Below are 22169 nucleotides of genomic sequence, written 5' to 3'. Positions count from 1 at the left end.
CCTTGTTTGTTGCGTCAGTCAGTTTAGTTCAGTTCCGGACAGACTAGCAGTATTTTGTCCTGTAATATTTTAGTAGCAGCCTAACGTTATATCCAACTCTACCCCCTTTCCAACGTGTAGCCTAATGGTAACGTACTTGTTTAGGCTAGCAGCTTGTTGACGTCTAGTAGCCTATTGAGCCGCTGGTCTAGGCTTTTTCGCAAATGCAACCCGAAGTGACAAGTGACGAACTGACTTATTTTCAATGACACCTACCACATAAGGGCGAGAAACTGATGTGTGGGCTTATCCTAACAGACAGACCGCACTACTGTTGATACATTTTAACTGTACATTTTAGCAGAAGAACGTTATTTTGGGGCATTGAGAAAGGGGGCAAAGTGAAGTGAACTATTTTGCACTCTGTTATGATACTGTCAGGTCTAGGGTAACACTATGGCTAATATATGCAACTTTTCATTTGCAGAATGAGAGAATTTGATGAGAGTGAGGCACTAACAGTTAAGAAAGTGGATGAGGGTTGTAAAACAAATTGGAACTGGTCTTGGTTACAGGTTGAAACGGAGATTGAGGCCAAGACAGCCAAACACAAATTCAAAATGTCAGACTTTTTCAAAAAAATTGAAAAAAAAGGGGACATGCCAAATGTACTTTCTGCATGAAAGAGATTAATTATGCTAACAAGGGAGTGCATGCTCTGTTGAATCACTGCCAGAGTGCTATACACACAGAGAGAGTGGCTACCATCATATCTACCCAGTGTGGCCCAGCTCCTCTGTCAAGACAAGCCAGCTACCAGCAGACAGAATAAGGGAAGGAACTGGGACAGTGTATTTTCATATAAAGAACATTTTTGTGTGAATAGGGTGAGCCCTGGATGGCAGAGGTGGTAGCAAAATGTAATTATATGATATTTCCTGTGGGGGTGTGGGCTTCGATAATCTCACTCCTTTTTGACCATACCTCTGTTTGCATCCCTGAACATGTCAGTTTCTCCAGGTACAGGAGCAAAGCGTCCCTCTGAAGAGGCTCCAGTGCGATCTGAATGCACTTTGAGAAAACCATTGGTGCAAAAGTAAAGCCAAATGGTAGAACTTTGAACTGAAAATTCTTTCCTATGAATGAAAAATAAAGGAACCACTTGTACTCTGTAGCAATAGGAATGTCCTCTATGGTCTATGGTCACAAACCAGTCTTGGCTTTTCACCCCTTGCAGCTCATCTGGTGTGCGCGACATTCAAAAAAAGAGGTGCTTTTAGAACCTGATTCAAATGTTTTAAATCCAAAATTGGCCTGAACCCATCAGTCTTGGGAACTACAGCATAAATTGAAAAGAAATCCCCCAGATGAACCACAGAGTTGACCATCTCAATGTCACATTTGTGTTATAACATTTGAACTTCTCTGTAGGCTTCTGCCTGCCTTTACTAATTGCAAATGAGCATATGTCTCACCTCTCAGTGCATTGGGGGCTGCAGGAGAGGGTCATTGGTTGGATGTTATCAGACGCCATTGAATTAATAATTACAGTATGAATGAACAAAAAAACAAATGTTCAGCTTGTTCAAAATCACTGTATTTTATTTGTATCGCAGTGAATTTACACACCACATATACCACATATAGCATTTTAATTTTGCAATATATATATATTTGCAAAAATATATATTGCTCATGTCTGAGTCACCTGCCCTTTAACATCAACCATCCAGCCAGGGGCGCTGCTAGAAAATTTGGGCTCTATGCAAGACCCCCACCACCACCACCACCACCACCACCCCCATATATAATATGTCCCCCTGTCAGTGCTGGGCCCTTAGAATCATTAGAATCATCTATACCCACCACCCCAGCGGCGCCCCTGCTTTCAGGTCCTGTATCAAGAATGGGTCAACCCTCTTTAAAACCTCAAAGAACACCTGTTGGGCTGTGGGTCCTTTATTCTGTATCATGGTGAGCAGAGCATAGTTCTGTTGTGTGCTGGTAGATTTGCTTGTCACCAGTTCCCGCTCATGGTCATTCAGAACCTGCCTCTGCTGGAGTAGGATCAGGATGGGCTGGAGAGTGGGAAGACGAGTTTCTAGAGCTGCCTTGTTCTTGAAGAAAAAGTTCTGTCCTGGATTTTTATGCAATGAAGGTGCAGACACTGAAATAAAGACACTTCAGTTCAGTTAATTAAAATGACTGATGGCATTATAAGAAATGATATCATCAGGTTTGTTAAAGTGAAACTTGAAAGATAACCACACACTAGGCTAATGCTCAAAAGCTACCCCTTGGGGAGGGCTCATCCACATCCATCAGGCTTGGTTCACGCTGTGTCTTCTTCTGGGGAGGAGCATCAGGTTCCTTACCGCCCACCTTAGCTGTGCTGGAGGACTCAGCTTTTCTCTTATTTGGAGGAGTTGATGGCAGGAGTCTTTTGGAGGGAGGGGAAAAGAGAGAGTGTGTAAGTGTGGGGAGAGCAGGGGTAATAAACAGAGCCGGACAGTAATGGAGTACATTTACTTGAGTACAGTACTTGAGTACAATTTTGAGGGATCTGTACTTTACTCGAGTATCATTTTGGGGAGTATTCATGACTTTACTCAAGTACATTTGAGAGGCAAATACTGTACTCTTTACTCCGCTACATTTCTATCCATAACCGTGAGTACCCGTTACTTCTTCTTAAAAAAAAAAAGGAAAAAAGAAAAATCTCGAAAACCCTCAATTTGTTGTTTCCCTCTCAAACGTGATTGGATTGTGCAGGCGCCACTGATTGGGACAGCCTATCAGCAAGAACCTTCAGCTTTCCGCCAAAGTCAACTCCATGGTCAGATTTAGATAAGAGACGAAACAATGGATGAAGACACTACAGGTTACTGGATGCTGTGAATGTGCCAACCCGTGGCCCCACCTCGCCAGACTATTTCAATTTGCTGAACAAGTTAATGATAGTTTTTGCTTCAAGTGTTTTAATTACAAAATAGTGTTTTGTATTTGAAATACGTATTTGAAATACATGTATTAGAAATATTGCCCATCCCTGGCAACATGGTAAAAAGATGAAAATGACTTGATTTTACTTTCAATTCCTTTTACATTCTCCACATTAACCTTTTTCATAACTCCATGTAGGATGTTTCTGTACATAAATGTAAGCACTGTGGCAGTAGTAATGCAATATGTAGAAAATGTACTCTGATACTCAAGTGCTTTTAAAAACAAGTACTTCAGTACTTTTACTTAAGTAGACATCTGACTGTACTTTTACTTGTACTTGAGTAAAATTTAGCAAGGGGTATCTGTAGTTTTACTCAAGTAATGAAGTATACTCTGTGTACTCTGTACTCTGTAATAAAACATAGGACCTGTTAATCACTCCTATTTGCTTATGTCACATAGGCGCCAGTTTCTGCATGAAAACAAATCTATGGTGGGAGAAAGTTTGGAAAGGTGCTGTGAGCAAAGGGAGTAGTGGCTTAATGCTGTGTACCTGACTGTATTTCTAACCAACGAGCATTAAAAGCATTTTAGTTCACTGTTTGTTTTATCAGAGAGCTAATAAGGATGAAAACTATTTCATCTTACGTGATACCAGAGGTGCAAGGGCTCACAAGGCCCTGAAACTCAAGCCTCTGTGTAAAGTCGCTACTATATGCTCTCCACCCCCGATATCTGAATAGTGCCCCTCAGTCAAATAACATGGGTTATGTTATGTGATATGTCTTAATTGAGCCCCTTAATTATATATCATGGGTTATGTTATTCACCCCTGATACCTGAATAGGGCCCCTCAGTCAAATAACACAGGTCATGCTATGTGTGATAATCATGCTTTGTAATTGGCATCTTTTTTTACAGCAAGATGGCTTAAATCTGTTCATAGTTATGTTATATTTGTAAATCTAAATCTGTCCATTTCCTTCCACAAAACTTGCCAGAAATCATAATTTATGGGGTTATTTTTCAAACAGGGGGCATGTCCCTGGACCTCACTAGCCTAGCTGATTATACATTTCCTGAGGTTGATTGGGCCCTTTTGATGTCTCTGCCCAGGGACCCAGTGACTCGTATTCCGTCCATATACATCAATAGCTTTTTGCGTGGGGTTGGGGCCCCATGTTGTGAGCATGCCATTCCTTTTTACAAAATTCATACAATAATGAGCAAATATGGAAAACTAATTCAGTGCTTCTGTGTGTCTTTGTGTGTGTGTGTGTGTGTGTGTGTGTGTGTGTGTGTATGTGTGTGTGCAAATACAGAAGCTTACTTATTAATCTTCCAGCCTCTCTTTTTGTCAAGCTTGTAAGCCGTGAGAACAAGGTCCGGGAAGAGCTCCATCACGTTGATTGTTTCCATTACATCTGGCCTAAAACACACACACACACACACACACACACACACACACACACACACACACACACACACACACACACACACACACACACACATTTACTTTACAAAAAGCGACTAGTAAAACAGTTCAAGGAGAAAAAAAAAGCAAAACAAATCACCATACTGTGTGCATGCGTGTCTTTCTCTGTGTGTGTGTGTGTGTGTGTGTGTGTGTGTGTGCATATGTCCGTCCGTGTGCATTGGTGTGTGAATGTGTGTTTGGGTATGTAGTATCCATGAATGCTAACTTACTCTTCGGAAGGCGGGTGAATCCAGCGGTTGCGTGTGAAGCGAAGTAGACATAGCAGGGTCTCTGGATAGGACTTTTTTTTCCCCTTTTCCCCTTTTCCCTTCTTTCCTTTCGGCTCTTTTGTATTGGTCTGCACAAGCTTCAACCATTTATTCTTGATGTGTTCATCTGTCACATGGTCCAGCTGGGAACACACAAACACACATGCACACTGTAATCTTTAGCATAGGTCTGCAAAGCATTCATATCATCAGGTTCATGGTCTAGCTGGAAAATCACACACACACACACACACACATTGTAACCATTTATTATGTCCACATGGAGAAAAGTTGTGCAGGAACACAAATATTAAAGATGCAATATACAGTATTTAATGACCTTGGTCTCAAAAGCCTCCTTAACGCTAGAATCAAAGCTGCAGCCTACAGTACCACCAAAATGAACACCTTGCTGGACTCCTCATTGATTACCACAACACATGGTGTATTAGCAAGCAGGTATAGGAAAGCATAAGAATTACTATTGTAATGCTAAAACATGGATGATTTTACACGAGAATGTTTGTACATTCTTACTAAGGGTGGAAAATTACTTTGTAAGCATAGCAGGCATTTAAGATGTGACCATGTTTCAGTAATATGTTCTGCAGTGTGATACAATGAGGGACCTGAGTTGTGGGACATAGATATAGAGATAGACAAGATAGATATAGAGCTGGTAAGTCCCGCCCATCCGCTAAACCCCCAGTGGACCTCTAGATTGAAAAATCGTTAATGCAAGTGAATGTGAGAAAATAATTATTTTCTGGTCCCGTTTGAATTGTGCCATGAATGTGAACATATGTTTGTGAATTTTTAATATAATTTTTCATGTTACGAGTTTGACAGTATATTATATGATTCTTCGGCTATCAGTTGTGGAAAAGACATAACGAGAAAGACTATGTCGTTCTATTTGATGGTGTATTGGCCCTGACTAAGTTTGTGTGATATATAAACCACAATCCTTGTTGATACAAGTACCAATGTTCGTCTAGAAAGTTTTTATTCACATCAGGTGCATCTCAAAACAATTAGATTATCATGAAAAAGTCCATTGCCCTGCACAGACTGACAGATTAAAGGCTCAGGAAACCATAGCCAGAGTTTTGACTTAACTAGCCTATTAGAGCTCATCTCAGGTCGACATTTCTGTACCATAAATTCTTTATTGTAATATTTTGAAATTCTGGATTTTTCCATGAGCTGTAAACCGTAATCATTAAGATTAGAATAATCAAGACTAAAACAAAAAAGGCTTGACATATTTCCATGTATGTGTAATGAATCTAGATTATATGAAAGTTTCACTTTTTGAAATAAAGTTTAGCCTGGAAATCCAGACCCGGATATCTAGAGAGATTCTGGCTATGAGTAATGAAAAAACTTGAGGGGCGGCACCAAGCATGCTTCACTAGAGGGAAGAGGAGAGATAGACTTCTCTGCATAGTCTGTCTGTTTCTCCACCTTCTCCATATTTGTGTACTGACTGTCCACTGGCCTACTGTTTTACTGCTACACTGTTTACATGCTATATTAGCACATGCTTAACCCCTCCCTCCCACAGTCTGGATTGTGGCCGTACTTAATACTTAACCAATGGCTGTAACCCCATTACTTCAACCTATTCTTGCACTGATATAGTTATAGTATAAGTATATATACTCTTTTGATCCCATGAGGGAAATTTGGTCTCTGCATTTATCCCAATTTGTGAATTAGTGAAACACACTCAGCACATAGTAAGGTGAAGCACACACTAATCCCGGCGCCGTGAGCTGCCTGCTACAACAGCGGTGCTCGGGAAGGGGTTAGGTGCCTTGCTCAAGGTGCCTACTGGTCGGGGTTCGAACCGGCAACCCTCCGGTTACAAGTCCGAAGTGTTAACCAGTAGGCCACGGCTGCCCCATATATATTACTTAATATTACTTTGTCTACATTATTCTCTCCATATTTATTTTATGCTGGTCTCTAGACTTTATTATTGCACTGTTGCACTGTTGGACTTACTTATTTGCACCATCACCATGACACTCTCATAGAGCACCTTACCATGCATACAGAATAACAGGCTCAGTCCCTGCCCTGTCACTGCAAGCGCCTCATGCTTGATCATCATTAAGCACACTATGTATGTGATTTAGTTTTATTTTTTAATATATTTAGTATTTTAGTATTTTAGTATTTTTTTTATCTTCTACTGTCTCTAGTCTACTTGTGCAGTGGTGTTTTTTATATTTATATACTTATATTACTTTTTCTGATGTAAGTGCATGTTGTGTGTGATGTCTGTATGCTACTGAGACCTTGAATTTCCCCTTGGGAACAATAAAGTATCTATCTATCTATCTATCTATCTATCTATCTATCTATCTATCTATCTATTTGCAAATATCACTGCACACAATTTGGTAACACTACGACCAATGTTTACTGACTGATTCCGGACTTCGACGTTGCAGTGCTGTCGTCATCGGTTTAGCTCGCCTCTGGCCCACCTACACTGATGTGATTGGTGCAGCTCAGCTCCAAGGGCATGGGTAATGAGCATCATTACTGATTGCCAGAGTGACTTTCTGAGCAAATTCAAATTGTGCTCTCGTGAGAACTCTGGATTTTCAGGGTAGAAAAAGTTAACTTTTCCATGATATTCTAATTTGTTGAGATGCTCCTGTATGTTGCTTGGAGATCACTGGCTCTGGTGATTTTAGAACTTTCCAGCATCTTCCAAATAAATATATAGGCAAACCTGTGTCTTTGTGTGTGTGTGTGTGTGTGTGTGTGTGTGTGTGTGTGTGTGTGTGTGTGTGTGTGACAGAGAGAGAGTGGGAGAAAGAGAGAGAAACAGATGACAGACGGAGAGAGCGTCATGTACTCACCCGAGTTTTCCATGTGGAAAAGCTTTTCTTATCCACTTCCAGTTCTTTGAGAACTTCCCCTAACTTAACTTTCTCTTCCTTATCTATACCGATCCGTCATAGTTTTTTACCTCTGGGACATTCCCCACCTGTATCAGGAAACTCTCTTTGCTAGCACAGAAAGAAGACTTGTGAGTGTAAGAACCAAAAACTTGAACATAATAATTAACTAGATGTCAATGAGACCTATAAATGAACTGCAACAGTAAGTTGCTGAAATGACAGTAATTATTATTTTCAGTGATATTTCAAATTCATATTTTAATTAGTCCATGAACTCCACAGGACACTGCAATATTTTGTGGCTCGTTTCGTTGTCTTTGTCTTTGTACTTGTACTCTGCACAATGACAATAAAGTAGAATCTAATATAAAATCGAATCATCCCAATCAAATGCAAATTACAAAATATAATTTTGCATTTTGTATTCATAGTTTGAATACATGTATCAGAAATACTGCCCATCCCTGTATAGTACCTGCTCTTATCCCAGAAGTAGGGATGGCTGAGAACTTCTGTGATCCGTGGCCTCGCATCTGGATTAACATTGAGCATGCTCTCAAGCAAATCCTTGGCTTCTTCATCATCATTAAGGTACTGAAGTTGGTAGTCACCATTATAAATGTTGCTTATACACCGGATGTCATCGCCAAAGGGATGTTTTCCACCTGAGAGAATGTAGTAGACCAGCATTCCAGCTACCTGTAAGCAAGAAGACTTAAAAACACAAACCTGGACCCAAGGGGAGTGAAGACATGCATTCCTGAGTATTTATTGCAATAGAAGAGAACGTACTTCTATGCTAGATCTGTATATCTGTGGTCTGTATGTATCTACAATGTGTGTGTGTGTGTGTGTGTGTGTGTGTGTGTGTGTGTGTGTGTGTGTGTGCATGCATGCACGCACGCACACTCTGTGTGAGACACAGAGAAAGAAATTAAGTGAATGTCTGGACCTGCGTGTTGAGATGATGACATACCTGTATATCAGCGCTTCGCTTGTACCGAATGCCCTGGTCTCCTGGTGGGTTCTTGACTATTTCTGTGGCCTCCCAGTAATCTGTTCCAACTCTGCCTGTCACCCTTGTAGTCTGGCCCGGCTCTAAGGTGCGACTTATCCCAAAGTCAGCAAACCTCACCCCATCATCAGCATCTGTAAAGGGTCATTATTAATTGTGTTGGGTGTAAGATAGGAACAAGACTTGCGTCACGCTTGGTGCCACGATGAGCCGAGTGTAAGATAGGGCCCTAAGACAATCACAACCACTCTGATCCCCGCCCCTTAAATGTTGAAAAACAAGCAGCTTACCAATTAAAATGTTTTGAGGCTTGATGTCTCGATGGATTAATTTAGCTTTTGGATGCTCATGAATGTCTTTCAGACCCTCAAGAAACTCTTTCACTATTCGTTTCCTCTCTGGCTCTGCTGGTTGTTTTTTTATGTATTCCTCCAGGTTGTAGTCACACAACTGCATGGCGATGTAGCCAATGTCACCCTCATCTTCAGAGTCCACATACTGTACAACGTGAAGACTGTTAAACCTGTATCCCTGTAAAACTTTCAGCTCATCTTGGAACTTCTTGTAGTTGGATATGAGCATCTTCTTTATGGCGACCTCCGTGCCATCCTTCTTGAGTCCCAAGAGGACTTCAGTCTGTCCCATCAGAGCAATCCGGAATCTCTCGTCATTAGGGACAAATGTCAGGCCCCCCACTGTCCTCACCTTACTGTCCTCCATGTTAGAAAGCTCTTCCATTTGTTCACGCCATTTTTTGCTACATGGGATCCATTTCCTACGTCCAGTTGGGGATGTATTGTTGGAAGACATTAGGGTTGAGGATGTGGAAGCAGAGACAGTCTGTTACCTGATGTAAAAAACACACAAGATGTAACCTGACAGAAATGGCACACCAAATATAAGACTTAGTATCCCACATAGTCAAATGGGCAGAAAATATATTAAAGTCTGACATCATGTACAGTACATCTTAACTTCACTAAGAATATATACATTATGTATATTATATAATTGTGTTATTGAGATCTATCACTTAGAATAAAAGCATCTGTGAAATAACTGTCTATGGTTTTAGCCATAGATGATACCATTTGGAATTATTGAAGCGTAACATCCACACCTGCTTCAGTCCCAGAGTGTGAATCTCCTGGGTCACTCCAGTTCCTGCTTCCCAGTTGAACCTGAGGTGAGTTTAAATTCAAACACATATGCTTGCTAATGTTTGTGAACAGGTTTCTGTTTGCCTTGAGTTCTCAGTGAACGTTTGCGATCACTCGCAAACAGTCTAAGTAGGTAGTTCCCAGCGAACATACAGTGGAGATGGAGGTGAGCTGGACAAAGTGTTACCATGTCACCAATGGAATGTTTACACCAAATCGGTCAAATTTAACAGAGAACTATTTGCCCAATTTGAACACACCTCTTCACTACCCTTAAGCCTTCGGCCAGAAAAGGGTATTGTCAATGTCAGAGTTTGCTGCTGTATTGACATAGCCATCTGGAGGCCTATAGACAGGTGCTGTGGTACTGTAGGTGTGTTACGGTAGCCAACAGGTACAGTGTTGTGCATTTAACAAGCCTCACCTCCATGCACCTATAAGGATGTGCTATAACACCCTGAGTAGCAGATAGGAATCTTTGTCATTCACAAATGTAGAACTGAATGCAACGGAGCTTGATAAAAGTTTGCTGGCATGTTTGGCCACGTTTGGGTCATGTTGCACTGTGAGGGCTTTGCTTTACTTTTCATGGTGTATTCCGTCCCACCCTGAACCACAGAACTACATAATACGCCTAGACAGCTTGTGGGAGCAACATGTGTTTATCTCTATTCCCCACACAACCATGGCCATGGCAGTTGAAAACAAATATTCAAAATAATTTCTTCTAGAAAATGCCACCTAAACATAAAAAGTAGTTGTTTGTAAACCATGTAACTTACCTTAGAAATCTTGGGTGTTAGTCTGCAGTAGGTATTAGTGGTAGTTTTGTAGAGAACAAAGAGCGGCGCTGAAATGCACATCAGCCAGAGGCACAGGGAAAGTACAGGAAGTTAAAAAAGTAGGAAGTCAGTATGTTTCCCCCGCGTATTTCCAAACATGGAAGGCTCTTCCACAAGCACGCAGGCGCGTACAAATGTGTAAACACACACACAGACATGCGGAGTATAAGGAGAGATGGGGGGGAGGTTACAGTAGAAGGGAGGGAAAGAGAGGTTAAACCTAGAAAAAAAGATAGAGACATTGAGAGAGGGGAGACAAAGAAAGATATAGATGGTACTAAAGGAGAAAAAAATGGACAGAGAGAGACAAAGAGAGACTAAGCCAAGAGAAAATTAAAAAATAAAGAAAAAACACAGAAAGGTTAAAATCTACTGGAAAGAGTAGGTAAAGTGTGTGTAAGGTCATCTCTCTCTCTCTCTCTCTCTCTCTGTGTGTGTGTTCAATATTCAATTAACGATTAATATCGATATTATAGGTTTCTTAGATATGCTTTGCTGCTCAGCTTGTGCCCAGTTTTGATTTTATATTGTCGTTTTTTTTTTTTTTTCAGTTTTACCTTTATTGTCAAAGGACAGTTAGAGATTGACAGGAAGTGAGTGAGAGAGAGAGATTGGAATTGGTTAGACAAGTAACAACACATGCTGATCACACCACACTTTGTACATTCCTTTAATACTTAATTGCTTTTGTTTTTGTTAAATAACTAAACTGTCTCTCTGTATCAAGTGTTTCATATAGACTTGACTTGACTTGACTTGACTTGTGTTTTTCAGCTGTATCTATTTATTGCTGGTCCTTGATTCAGTGGACTTTTTTGTCGACTTAAATGCTTCCAAGGGCATTTATGCACCAACGACTTCACATTCCTCACCTCTGGTGCCACTTGAACCATGTGTCTATTTTCACTGCAAAAGTTTCATTAAGGGTATGAAAAGCATAACAGTTGTTTAGGTCTTGTTTTATCGCCCTCAGCATTGCTTAAGCCCATTGCTTAGTGCCATTATGCAATTGGGAAACTAGCAAGTTCACAGATTCCTCCCACTGGCTATGGTTGTTTGTTTTGGCACTGATAGTTGACTAAAGCATAAGAGCGATTGGGGTAGTTCTCCAGGTTAAAGTGAACGAGAGGCAGACACATGACCCCTCTATCCAAGTCCTGCTCAGTGGACGTATCCTCCCCTCATCCACAACCCTACCCGCATAGATTCGTTCAGTCTGTGGGGAGCACTCAGCACGAGCACAAACAAGTTACAGACAAAAAGACAGACAGAAAAGAGAATGAGAGGTGGGATATATACACTTTGGTCAAGAAGTGTCTGCTAAATGTAATGTAATGTAATGTAATATAGAGAAAGGGACATGGAGATATCTAGAGGGACAGAAACAGAGATAAAGAGGAAAAGAGAGAGAGAGAGAGAGAGAGAGAGAGAGAGAACAGACAAAACATAAGAGAAATTACTAAAAAGTGAAGCTATAAGAGAAACTGATAGAGGAGAGGGAAGGAGGTGCGTTATGTCTGAGTCCAGCATGCTGCTGCCACTAACTCTAAAGGAGGTGCGTCATGTCTGAGTCCAGCATGCTGCTGCCACTAACTCTAAAGGAGGTGCGTCATGTCTGTGTCCAGCATGCTGTTGCTGGCTGGCCTGGTGCTGCTCCTGCTGCTGCTGGTCTGGAGGAGGAGGGGACCACAGGGGCTTCTGCTGCCCCCAGGCCCCACTGGACTGCCCCTGCTGGGAAACCTGCCCCAAGTGAACAAGAGAGCGCCTTTTGAGACCTTCTTGAAGGTATTTCTTCTCAATTTGCCATTTGGTTGGATTGCACTTCCCATTTTTTCACATGATATGTAGCTAAAGTTTGTCTGAGCATTTAATTTGAATATTTCACATCAAGATGTACCATGCATTAGAAACAATTAAATCAAAATTGCAACTATATTTTCACTTAAAATCACTGAACCTTGTGTGTGTGTGTGTGTGTGTGTGTGTGTGTGTGTGTGTGTGTGTGTGTGTGTGTGTGTGTGTGTGTGTGTGTGTGTGTGTGTGCGTGCTTGTGTGTGCTCAGAGGTGGGGGTTGGTAGTGTTGTGTGTGTGTGCAGACTAACCTGATTGTGCTCCTCTGTACCCTATGTTTAAGCAGCATTTCTCTCTTCAATTGGACCTTAGTTTAATGATTGCTCTTAAATGATTTCCAAACATAAGTAACATAACCTGACCTAAGTCCTCCACTTAAAGGTGCAGTCAGGGATTTCAAGCCCATTCAATTTGTTATTACATTCAGTAATCATCTCCTCACGACCGTAGCTGCCATTTCCGTGAGTAAAAAAACCCGGTCTCTGTAGGCAGCCCAGGCTTCAAAAAATGAAATCAAACAAAATAGGGGCAGCCTGCCCCCTAAACAAAAACAAAACCCTGCATGGAATTTCTCTGAGAATACTGAAGGTAGGGGTGAGCTACCTCTGGCATGTTTAGTTTTGTCCTTGGTTAAAAAAAATATACTGTATGTTTTTTGTGCACAAAAGTGTTTTTGAATAAATTTATATATAAACATAAACACAAACAAACGTGAATTCCTGCGCAATCCCTGACTGCATCTTTAAATCTGTTGTATGTTAGTGTGTACTAACGCAGTAGTTTTCAAAGTGGGGGCTGGCGAGGGGGTGCCAGGGGGGCCTCAGCAAGTTGGAAAGAAAAATAAAAGCAACAAATAAATACATTTGAAAATGTTTAAATATACCCATTACTATGAGGGTTGTTATACAATGCTATTATAATAATTTGTCGCATATCTGAACATTATTTTCCATGATAATAACTGGGAATAATAGTAGAGTGATAGCTCTCATATAGCAGAAAGCCCCAAATGTAATTTTACACACTGTATGCTCCATCACAAAGTGCTTGTGGCTAAAATAATTATTAGGATTAGCTTAATGTATTTTTAAATTTGCCGTAGTATTGTTGATGGGTTTAATAACACATCAAGGGGTCCTTGGCCAGAACCTAGTGGTATTTGGGAACCCCTGTACTAACGCATACACGTTGCTCGTTCTCTTCCATCCCAGTGGAGTAAGCAATACGGCCCGGTCATGACTGTGCATCTGGGACCCTGGTGCATTGTGGTTCTGAGCGGGTACAAAGCGGTGAAAGAGGCGCTGGTGGACCAGGCAGATGAGTTCACAGATAGACCGCCAGTGCCGTTCTTTGACAGAGTGCAAAGGGGATATGGTGAGATCATACAGTAGCATGATTACCCCCCCCCCCCTTTATATTGTGAAATGAATGAATGAATAAATGAATGAATTAGCTTAATTAATGAATGAATGCCCTAAATATTTTCACATTATGCAATGCTGTTTATGTACACTGTAGAGGGACCCATTTAATGTTTGCTTACTGTACGTACCCCTCATTATATCATTAATTTCTGTCGTACATACTGTAAAAAATTAAGAAAGGAGTGTTCAACAATGATTTTGTTCAGGTCTGGCAATCAGTAACGGTGAGCGCTGGCGCCAGCTGAGACGCTTCACACTGAGCACGCTCAGAGACTTTGGGATGGGCCGCAAGAGGATGGAGCAGTGGACTCAGGAGGAGAGCCGACACCTGCTGGAGAGCCTGAGAGAAACCAAGTGTGAGTGTGTGTGTGTGTGTGTGTGTGTGTGTGTGTGTGTGTTTGTGAGTGTGTGTTTGTGTGTGTGTATCCATGCATTTGTGATTTTATTTTTGCATTGTTACATAAGAGAGTGGCAAGTGGACAGCATTTGCATTTGCTAAAAGTTCATTGCTGCACGCCTTTAGAATCAGCACTTCAGTCACTTGAACTCTCCCCCCAGCGACTCCGTTCAACCCAACATTCTTCTTGAGCCGCGCCACGGCTAACGTGATCTGTGCGCTTGTGTTCGGGGAGCGCTTCAGCTACGACGATGTCAACTTCCTGCGTCTACTGCAAATTATGCAGGCCGAACGACGCCTTGAGAGCAGTCCCTGGGGGCAGGTAGATAGATAGACTTCAATTTTGTACTAGCATGCAAGCAAGATTTGGTTTTGCAAAAGTCTCAGCCATTGTGAAAGCCTTTTGTTATTCTTACATTCTTGTCCCAGATGAGTTTTAAAAAGGCTTTAAAAAGGTTGGGGGGTATTACTGATGTATCAGAAAATGTTCTATCTCAGAAAAGTCAGCAGCCCACATCCTCAACATGTCTACTTTCCTCTCACACAACCTGCACAGCTGTACAACTTCTTTCCCAAGCTGATGGATCACCTCCCTGGGCCCCATCACACGGTCTTCAACCAGTTGGAGGAGCTTAAAGCCTTTATTACTGAGAAGATCAACCAGCATGAGGAGACTCTGAACCCAGACAACCCTCGAGACTACATCGACTGTTTCCTCATCCGAATCAACCAGGTCAGCTTCTAAGAACAAGTTGTCAGGGTATTTTTGACAGATATGTTGTTATTCTGGAGATTGTACAGTACATGCTAAAATAGATTGAACTTAATTTGAATGATTTTAAAGTACAAAGCCTGTCAACATGCCAAGTGTCTCAAGCATGATCTACTGTATCGCTCAGAGCTGACTCGTCAATGTTTTTGCTCTCTGTGTGAAATTAGCAAATTGATTTTGTCTTTTGATTTTTTTTTTAAAGTATATTTTTGGGCTTTTTATGCCTTTAATTAGAAAGAACGACAGGGAGCGAGAGGGAGAGAGAGTCGGGGCGGGAATCAAACCCGGGTCGCCGGCGTACGATGCAGGTGCCCCAGCCAGTTGCGCTACAGCTGGGGCTTTGTCTTTTCATTTTGGTTCAATTTTAGACCTCTTTTCCAATTATTCAAACTTGGGTCCATTATTATCTTTATGGTTATGGTATTTAGCAGACACATTTATCCAAAATAAGCTAAATATTAATCCAAAATAGACATTTACAGTTCTCATCTCTAGGTAGTCTCCCACATGTCTCAGTACCATAAAGGTATGCTGCAGTGAGTAAGGCAGCTGTGTTTCACTAATCATTACAGTACACACATTTCTAACATTTTGCTTTTGTCTATTTACCCATATACCAAGCCTAGGCCAAAAATGAAATACAAAGAGTTTGAGATTATATAAAAAAAGAAATAGCCTAAATATTAAGAACTAGTAGATTTTTTTTCACACCGACTCATGTTAATGGGCTTGCCTGCTAATAGGAGAAGGACCTGGCTGAATCTGAATTTATCTATGAAAACATGACAGCTACAGTCCTGGATCTCTTCATGGCTGGAACAGATTCCACCAGCTCCACCATCCGATACGCCTTCATGTTGCTTATAAAGCACCCAGATATTCAAGGTGGGAAAATGCACTTATTGCACTTGTATGCAAACACACACACACACACACAGAGAGAGAGGTAGATAGAGGGAAAGACACACACACACACACACAAACAAAGATATTATGAATACACACACATGTGTGAATGTATGCATCCAAGTTGAAGCAACACTATGCGGCTCTTGTACCTGAAAATAAACTTCAAACTAATTTTGATATATCCCCATCAGCGTCACTTTTCAACGAGTAGGGCAGTCTCATAGGCTTTCATTACTACCGCAGTACTTTGAAAATTGCCGAGCACATGCAGAAGGAGATTGAGTCAGTGCTTGGCCAACACAGAGCTCCACAAATGGAGGACAGGAAGTCCCTCCCGTACACCGACGCTGTCATCCATGAAGTTCAGCGCTACATGGACTTTGCACCCCTCGGTGTCCCCCACTATGCCACCAAGAACATCTCATTCAGAGACTACATCATTCCCAAGGTGGGTCGGCTCCTCAGTAGTACTTATTCATTTTATTTTGTATTATTGTATGATTATTATGTTGTTAAATCAACATTTAGTTAAGCTGTAACCATTAAATGATCAGTATTCTAATTGGACAATTGCACATGTACTGAGACAACAAAATCAGTCATCTTTGTAGGTCAATACATGACATTGAAAAAATCTGAAGGTTACACTTTACTTGACAGTATTGACATAAGAGTGATATGACACTGTCATGAACGTGTCATAAACAAGTCATAAATGTTTATGACATTATGCCAAAGAGTATAGTAACTTCTATACTCTTTGATTACGCTTGTTACTTTTTGACATTCGGTGTTGAGTTAGGGTTAGGGTTAAAGGTTAGGACTAGGGACCGTTCGTTATTTATAAATGGGTCACCAGAGGGATTTTGAGTGCTTCAATTAAAAGTTGCATGACCCTCCCCTGCCTGCCAGAAAATTTTCAACGACCCTCCAGCAGTCTTTTCAAAAAAGACATGACCCTCCCCGGCCAATCGTTAATCTTCCGCCCACGCTATAGAGCGCTATGAAGAACACATCGACTTAAACAATCGTTCTTAACTCACCCTCTGCTTTCTGATCTTACACATCACACTTCACCAAGATGGTGGCCATTTCAGTAGATTTACTCACTAACATTGTTGTGGAAACACAATACATGGAACTAAATGCACACTTCCTGCAACTGCATTAGCCTACTTAGAAACATTTACTCCTCTAGTAAGTATTCACATGGAAATAAAACAATAAAACATTGAGACCATTCAACAAAGCACACTGGGTAATAACAAATTCAACACATGAACTTGTTGCTATGGACTCGCCTCTAGGCTTCCTTCCTCTAGGCTTTGGCTTCACAAAGCTGAACATTATCCAAAAACTCAATTTCTCAGACGAGCGTCAATTTGGGAGCTTACACTCCTTTCCTTCTCAAATGACTTGAAAAGACCGTTTGCACAATTTCAAAAATAATCACAGGGACCGAAAAATACCTTAACATGCCAACTTTTTCGGGTTTTAGGCCTATCATTTTAACTTTTCCCCCGCTGTCTTGCCGTTTTAATATTTTCCCGTAGAATATCCCATATTACTTTAATACTCTCATAACATTAGTCCTGCATTCTGGCCTGTCTCTGTGTTGTCCTGTTGTAACCCCTTGCCCTTCCAGAGAAACAAATGTATTCAAATCATCGTTTTGCTTGCTTGAATGCGAACTCAGAGTGATGTTAACCTACAGTAAGCCTATTTAAGTTAACAACGTGGTTGTTGTGAGAGCACGATTCATTGGCGCTTGCAGTGTTCTGTATGTCTTATGTATGTCTACGTGCGCACCTGCCAGGCTAAGAGCCAAAGAAATCCCCCTGTATATTCACTCCAAGTTGGCCTACCATAACTTACCAACTCTAGCCTACACTGTAGACCATAAACTGGCTATTTATATGACCAATGTATTTGTATTCTGTATTCTGCTTTATGAAGCAGAATTACGACTGCTACTACTTGGAACGAACACATTTTTTTGTTGGCAGGAGAAATGACAGCGATTAACAAATTGCATTTGTTGCTGGTTACCAATAAATAGGGCCTACTATATATTTTTTTGCAAACAACAAAAACAGAAAGGATGGAGACAGCAAAGCTAGAGATGGGCAGGAACATGGTCAATTGGTAGAAATGCTTGTCAAAACGTTAGGCTGAATGAAGCACAAGTATGCTTTATAAGCATGCACACTGTTTAAAGTTAGGCTATGCGACACCGTAAACTACAAGTAAACCAAAGTTAGCTTTTTTAGGGCTGGATAAAGTTGACCAAATGGATATAGGCTGTTAAGCGTGAATAAAGTAGGCTACTTTGTTGCTCCAACCCTTCCAACGTTAACGGGGACGGATGTTTTCCGTATTTTGCGTGAGAAATCTCCCTTATTTTCATTGTTCAATGTTGACAGAGCTATGGAATGAAAGAGAACGTTATATGGCGACAGAAATCAACAATCAAACAATCCAGTTTGATTTTTTGCTGTTTTCATTAATACAAAAGATGGGTGACCCCCCCTCCTAGACAAACAAAAATAGGTGACCCTCCCCTCAACAAAGAATAAAAAGACATGACCCTCCCCTATTTTCCTCCGGTGACCCCTGTTTATAAATAAATCGAACGGTCCCTTAGGGTTAGGGGTTCATGTGTCATGACAGTGTCATGTCACTCTTATGATCGATACTGTCAAGTAAAGTGTTACCAATCTGAATCCTTCCTCAATCATAGCCTCTGACCTCTTTGTAGGGCACAATGATCATTCCCATGCTGCACTCTGTGCTCCGTGATGAGGACCAATGGGAGAACGCCTGGGCCTTTAATCCTGTGAACTTCCTGGACCTAAATGGCAACTTTAAGAAGAACCCAGCCTTCCTTCCCTTCTCTGCAGGTAGCTGGATGTGTGGATGAATGAAGCACAAGTATGCTTTATAAGCATGCACACTGTTTAAAGTTAGGCTATGCGACACCGTAAACTACAAGTAAACCAAAGTTAGCTTTTTTAGGGCTGGATAAAGTTGACCAAATGGATATAGGCTGTTAAGCGTGAATAAAGTAGGCTACTTTGTTGCTCCAACCCTTCCAACGTTAACGGGACGGATGTTTTCCCGTATTTTTAAGGAGAAATCTCCCTTATTTTCATTGTTCAATGTTGACAGAGCTATGGAATGAAAGAGAACGTTATATGGCGACAGAAATCAACAATCAAACAATCCAGTTTGATTTTTTGCTGTTTTCATTAATACAAAAGATGGGTGACCCCCCCTCCTAGACAAACAAAAATAGGTGACCCTCCCCTCAACAAAGAATAAAAAGACATGACCCTCCCCTATTTTCCTCCGGTGACCCCGTTTATAAATAACGAACGGTCCCTTAGGGTTAGGGTTCATGTGTCATGACAGTGTCATGTCACTCTTATGATCGATACTGTCAAGTAAAGTGTTACCAATCTGAATCCTTCCTCAATCATAGCCTCTGACCTCTTTGTAGGGCACAATGATCATTCCCATGCTGCACTCTGTGCTCCGTGATGAGGACCAATGGGAGAACGCCTGGGCCTTTAATCCTGTGAACTTCCTGGACCTAAATGGCAACTTTAAGAAGAACCCAGCCTTCCTTCCCTTCTCTGCAGGTAGGAAGAGCATATGCAACTCAGTAATAATCTTCTGCATCTGCAAATACTCTTCAAAGCTTCAAAATCTGCAGACTTTCTCTTAAAGAGATGTGCATGGTGAACCTTGGTTTGGTACACGTAAACCATTTTTGATCCGTATGAATGGCTGCTTTTAGCTTCATTTTCTCTAATAGGCTACAGCCATACAAAGCAACATCTCCTAACAGGATGCTCACGACTTTTGGCCTCACAGCTGTACTTTCAAACAGTCAGTTTAATGTTAATCTACATGTTACAGCAGGCATGCTACAGAACTTTCATAGTTAGCCTAGCCTAGCATGCTACAGATGTTTGAAGAGAGAGGAAATAACAATGAAATAACAAGTCTTGAATTGGTGAAAAATGAAAAGTGAGTTCTATACAATAAATGTCTGGCCTTTTTGGTAAATATGGAGTAATATGTGCTTTCTAAAATCAACTAAGAAATGTATTTGCTACAGTTTAGTATATTAAAGGTGCAGTCAGCGATTGTGCAGGAAGTTGCATTTGTATATGTTTGTATTTAAATTTATTAGCAGATGCTTTTATTCAAAACAAAGTACACTATATTTTAACCAAGGACCAAACGAAACATACCCGAGAGGTAGCTCATCCCTCCCTTTAGTATTCCTAGAGAAACTCCACACAAAGGGGACAGGCTGTCTCCACTTTGTTTCCAGTCTGTTTTTTTACAGTGTACTCACAGAATGGGAGTGGGCATGGGCATGATAATGGGCATAGAGTTGGCATGGGAGTGGGCATGGGAATGGCATGGGAGTGGCATGGGAACGGGCATGGACATGGCATGGGAGTGGGCATGGACATAGAGTGGGCATGGGAATGGCATAAGAATGGGAATGGGCAATGGGTGTGTAGGAGCACTGACTGCACCTTTAACCAACACAGTTTAAAATGTGCATTTCTAATAATAACCTGTCACTTTCCAATTGACTACCCTCTTCACTTGATTCTATATGAGTAGTATTGCTGCACTAACATGCCCTAGTCACACTGTGATTGTTCCCTTTTTACTTATTTACTTACTTTTTTGTTTACTTGAATGTTATGTTTGTCTGTGGACCTAAATTGGTAAAATATGTCTAGTCTTCACCGTGGGATAGTGAGAAACGTAATTTCGATCTCTTTGTATGTCTGGAACATGTGAAGAAATTGACAATAAAGCTGACTTTGACTTTGACTTTGACTTTTTTGTAAGTCGCTTTGGATAAAAGCATCAGCTACATCACTAAATGTAAATGCAAATTCAAATGATCACATGCAACATAACATAATGGACAAAATGTAACAAAAGTGAAGGGGTCTGAATGCAGAACATACAGAATGCACTGCATGTATGATAAGACAGTGACTCATTATGGTATTATAGTATGGCATTATAGTAAATGTACAAAGAAAAGACAACATCCTCAAAAATGTTTGTGGTGCAACACAGGTAACAGGTAAATCTGTTTGTGTCTCAGGTAAGCGTTCGTGTGTGGGAGAGTCACTAGCGCGGATGGAGCTCCTGCTCTTCCTGGTGTCCATAGTGCAGCATTTCCACCTCAGCACCCCTGGAGGACCGTCCAGTCTGGACATAAAGCCTGAGTTCAGCAGCTTTGTCAAAGTCCCTGCTCAGTACCAGCTCGTTGTCACCCCCCGCTGATTGACATTGGTACTGCATGTCTAAAAGAAAATTTCAGTGATCTCCACTGAAACTGAGCTTTTTTAGTGTAAGACTAAGCCTAATCTACATACAGGAAACTGGCCCATAATCTAACCCCTAACATGTCACCACACTATAACGAACTCTAGAAATACATAGGATTTATATTTAACAAACATTGCATAATGCTTAGGCCTACATCTGACTCATACACTGAAATACTATAATGACATTATATTAAAGGACATCAGTTGGATTTGTTGTTCTGGCTCCTGTGCATGTTGTGTTTTTATGCATTTGATGACAATTTATAAGTCCCAGTCATGTAAAGATATACTCTGTACATAATGGTACACATGGTATGTTGAGTGCATAGAAATATTGGGGGGTTGTTTATGCCTTCAAAGTTCATATCAGTATAATGACGCATTTAAGACAATAGTGACTTGGGAAGCCAAAGTAAGTTCCAATTTCGAAAAATGTGTTCACTTAATCAACTCAGAAAACAATAAAGATGTTAACAGCGAGATCTGTCTTCTCACCTGAATGGCCTTTGAAGTATGTTAACCTTACATTAGTCTCCCTGTTACTGTGAACCATGTCAAATGCTGATAGCATGTGCTTAGCATGTAATTTCATGACTTGTCACTGTCATAATTGATGACTGACTAAATTTAGTCGTGTTAGACTGTACAATATATGATTAGACCTTATCAAAGGCTATCCAATATGCCACACAGCTTTTTGAGCAGGCCATGGTTCTGTCCAAACTGGACTATTACATATTTAGCTATCTGCTGGGTAGTAAGACCATTGCAGATTGAAAATGTAGCGGCAGGTCTGGTCTTTAATCAGTCAAAGGAAACATGTTGCCCCTGGATG

The 22169-nt window shown here is 41.0% G+C and overlaps 2 protein-coding genes across 3 annotated transcripts; one reads left to right on the top strand and one right to left on the bottom strand.

Moving 5' to 3' along the window:
• Positions 1-1564: 1564 nt before the first annotated feature.
• LOC125308514 (serine/threonine-protein kinase/endoribonuclease IRE2-like) lies at positions 1565-10633 on the bottom strand. 2 transcript variants are annotated; one of them, XM_048265074.1, is made up of 10 exons: positions 10550-10633; positions 9728-9788; positions 8898-9454; positions 8569-8741; positions 8068-8291; positions 7551-7700; positions 4633-4814; positions 4256-4354; positions 2252-2419; positions 1565-2146 (listed from the first exon to the last, which is right to left on the bottom strand). In XM_048265074.1, the coding sequence occupies exons 3-6, from the start codon at positions 9415-9417 to the stop codon at positions 7634-7636; spliced, it is 984 nt and encodes a 327-aa protein (XP_048121031.1). In that variant the 5' UTR covers positions 9418-9454; positions 9728-9788; positions 10550-10633; the 3' UTR covers positions 1565-2146; positions 2252-2419; positions 4256-4354; positions 4633-4814; positions 7551-7633. The 2 variants fall into 2 exon arrangements, with proteins under 2 accessions (XP_048121031.1, XP_048121032.1); XM_048265075.1 differs by having other exon boundaries at positions 2274-2419.
• Positions 10634-12220: 1587 nt separating this feature from the next.
• Positions 12221-21666, top strand: LOC125308516 (cytochrome P450 2C15-like). The gene is made up of 10 exons (XM_048265076.1): positions 12221-12394; positions 13681-13834; positions 14091-14240; positions 14443-14603; positions 14838-15014; positions 15797-15938; positions 15998-15999; positions 16225-16410; positions 18721-18862; positions 21106-21666. The coding sequence occupies exons 1-10, from the start codon at positions 12221-12223 to the stop codon at positions 21285-21287; spliced, it is 1470 nt and encodes a 489-aa protein (XP_048121033.1). The 3' UTR covers positions 21288-21666.
• Positions 21667-22169: the final 503 nt, after the last annotated feature.

Source organism: Alosa alosa, chromosome 15 (assembly GCF_017589495.1).
Source record: "Alosa alosa isolate M-15738 ecotype Scorff River chromosome 15, AALO_Geno_1.1, whole genome shotgun sequence".
In the NCBI taxonomy this organism is placed as follows: domain Eukaryota; kingdom Metazoa; phylum Chordata; class Actinopteri; order Clupeiformes; family Clupeidae; genus Alosa; species Alosa alosa.
Note: the sequence above shows the minus strand (reverse complement) of the source record. Positions and strands in the feature narration are given on the sequence as shown.

Coding starts and splice junctions, on each gene's coding strand:
- LOC125308514 (XM_048265074.1), bottom strand. CDS start 9,417: ATGTCTTCCAACAATACATCCCCAACTGGACGTAGGAAATGGATCCCA. Junction 8,742..8,897: donor GCCTCAAAACATTTTAATTG/GTAAGCTGCTTG, acceptor GACCCTTTACAG/ATGCTGATGATGGGGTGAGG. Junction 8,292..8,568: donor AGCGAAGCGCTGATATACAG/GTATGTCATCAT, acceptor TCTTGCTTACAG/GTAGCTGGAATGCTGGTCTA.
- LOC125308516 (XM_048265076.1), top strand. CDS start 12,221: ATGTCTGTGTCCAGCATGCTGTTGCTGGCTGGCCTGGTGCTGCTCCTG. Junction 12,395..13,680: donor CTTTTGAGACCTTCTTGAAG/GTATTTCTTCTC, acceptor CAGTGGAGTAAG/CAATACGGCCCGGTCATGAC. Junction 13,835..14,090: donor CAGAGTGCAAAGGGGATATG/GTGAGATCATAC, acceptor GATTTTGTTCAG/GTCTGGCAATCAGTAACGGT.